Raw genomic sequence first — 2,817 nt, forward strand, 5'->3', positions numbered from 1 at the left:
ATATTTTTTAGATCTTATAATATCGTATTTCATCATGTTTTCTTTAGATCATATAATATCGTATTTCATCATGTTTTCTTTAGATCTTATAATATATTATTTCATCATATATTCTTTAGATCTTATAATATCGTATTTCATCATGTCTTCTTTAGATCCTATAATATCGTATTTCATCATGTTTTCTTTAGATCTTATAATATATTCTTTCATCATATATTCTTTAGATCTTATAATATCCTATTTCATCATATCTTCTTTAGATCCTATAATATCTGCAGGATAGATATGGTGAAGTAACTTGAGAAAATATTAAATTAAATCGGATTGCATCAACTTCAAATTTATTGGAATTAAAAAGTATATAACTGATGAAACATTGTAGAATGGATCTGAAGAGGCAGTTGCCTTTCGTTCTAGAAACTTTCATCATGAATACTGTGCCTAACAATCTATTAAATAAGTATATAATCACGTGACGTTTCAGCAGATTGACCTGATGAAACGTGGTGTACTTATATACTTTTTACTTTTAATAAACTCCAAATTTATGCTAAGTTTATAATTGCAAACAGGATAACGTATTAGGAATTGTTATGTGCAGATTTAGAGATATTTTAGTCAAATCGATGTTTATTTACACAGGATTATTCAACCTGAAATTGTTATTTGTTTGTTTGTTGTTCAACACAAAGCTAAACAATAGGCAATCTACCCGAATTTTGGCGTGAAAAGCCCTCAAATGTATCGTCGGGGGTGGGGGTAGGGTATTTGTATAAACAGTTAACTACTGTAAGAAACTACTTTTTGATTAGTCTTATCACCGCCACTAATTCAGCCTTTTTCTTTCATTTCATGTAAACAGTATCATTATCTAGAATTAACATGAATACCATGTAAACAGTATCATTATCTAGAATAAACATGCATACCATGTAAACAGTATCATTATCTAGAATAAACATGAATACCATGTAAACAGTATCATTATCTAGAACAAACATGAATACCATGTAAAGAGTATCATTACCTAGAACAAACATGAATATCATGTAAACAGTATCATTAGCTAGAACAAAAACGATTAACATGTAAACAGTATCATTAGTTAGAACAAACATGATTAACGTGTAAACACTATTATTAGCTAGAACATACATGATTAACGTGTAAACACTATTATTAGCTAGAACAGACATTATTAACGTGTAAACAGTATTATTAGCTAGAACATACATGATTAACGTGTAAACACTATTATTAGCTAGAACAGACATTATTAACGTGTAAACACTATTATTAGCTAGAACAGACATTATTAACGTGTAAACACTATTATTAGCTAGAACATACATGATTAACGTGTAAACAGTGTTATTAGCTAGAACAAACATGATTAACGTGTAAACACTATTATTAGCTAGAACATACATGATTAACGTGTAAACACTATTATTAGCTAGAACATATAGAGCTATTAATACTCCTGATTTATTCTCTAAAAATCATGTACTTAGTTAAAGCACTTTTCTCAAAACCGAAAGTTTGATAGGCAGTTTAGAAATAAGCTACCGTTAGGGGGCGCTTCGAATGATTTACAAGGAATATGAAAGTTTTTCTTCATATTATCAATGATAAAATCACCCGAATATGCGGCCAATATCTTGTATTAAATTTTACTCTGGTTCTCTAGGTATCTCGCCATCTGTTATCCAATGAAAGGCCAGATAACTACCAGAATTGCCAGGAAGATGGTTCTCTTCATCTGGAGCTTTTCATTCTTGATATCTCTGCCTTGGGCTGTACACTTTTCTCTCACTCCTCTTGCTCCCGATCTTCCCGAGGTGGAGCTGTGTGTGGAGATGTGGCCTCACTCGTCCTCGGAGCTACTCTACTTCATCTTGGCCAACCTGGTGCTCTGTTATCTTCTTCCACTCTGTCTGATCACGGCCTGCTACGTGGGAATCTGGATAAAAGTTTGGAGGAGACACATTCCGGGCGAAACCGATGGAAACGCTCGAGTTAGCAGCGTTATCCAGCGCTCCAAGCTGAAAGTGGTGAAGATGATGCTGATTGTAGTAATCATTTTTGTAATGTCGTGGTTACCTCTCTACATAATATTCACCAGGATAAAGGTCGGAGGAGACATCGAGCCAAACAGTCTGGAGGAGAACGTCCTCATCATTGCTGCTCCTATTGCACAGTGGTTGGGCTCTTCCAATAGCTGTATCAATCCAGTTCTTTATGCTTTCTTAAACAAGAAATTTCGTAAAGGGTTTAAAGCCATCGTAAAGAGTAAAAAGTGCTGTGGAACACTTCGGTACGATAGTGCCTCAAGTGTCATTTTAACCACCCGAGCTGTAACACTTAGGAGTACAAATAGGCTTAACGAGTCGTTGCTCACATCAACGGTGTAGAGGTCTTAACCTACCCGAAATATCTGTAGGATTTACCTGGGTTCGAATCCTGGTTAACGGATATCTTTATTATTGGGCTTTTATACAGGTTTATCTTGCTTTGTCGATTACTGTAGTAAATGATGTAATATTTTTTTACCTAAAAATGATTTATTTTACATTATTTATCATCACTTATTTGATTTTGGCATACATTATGGAATTAATTACTGATTGATATTAACTGACTGAAGTGGTTATGGCTTAGTGGTAGCTGGCTGTATCTGGAGGATCGTGGTTCGCGACCCGTTGCCACAGGATCACGGTCCGCACTTTAGGTACCGTGGGTGAGCTATAAAATTCAAGATAAAATCTCCCTATTTGATATCAGCCGTTTAGTTTTAGTTTTAGTTTACTCTTC

At 34.3% G+C, this 2,817-nt stretch overlaps 1 protein-coding gene across 1 annotated transcript; it reads left to right on the forward strand.

The window, feature by feature from the left end:
• Window positions 1–288: 288 nt before the first annotated feature.
• On the forward strand, window positions 289–2,417 carry LOC106477019 (neuropeptide SIFamide receptor-like). The gene is made up of 2 exons (XM_013937625.1): window positions 289–296; window positions 1,694–2,417. Exons 1-2 carry the CDS (start codon window positions 289–291, stop codon window positions 2,415–2,417), a joined length of 732 nt encoding a protein of 243 aa, XP_013793079.1.
• Window positions 2,418–2,817: the final 400 nt, after the last annotated feature.

The sequence above is a fragment of the Limulus polyphemus genome, unplaced genomic scaffold (assembly GCF_000517525.1).
Source record: "Limulus polyphemus unplaced genomic scaffold, Limulus_polyphemus-2.1.2 Scaffold12555, whole genome shotgun sequence".
Taxonomy (NCBI): domain Eukaryota; kingdom Metazoa; phylum Arthropoda; class Merostomata; order Xiphosura; family Limulidae; genus Limulus; species Limulus polyphemus.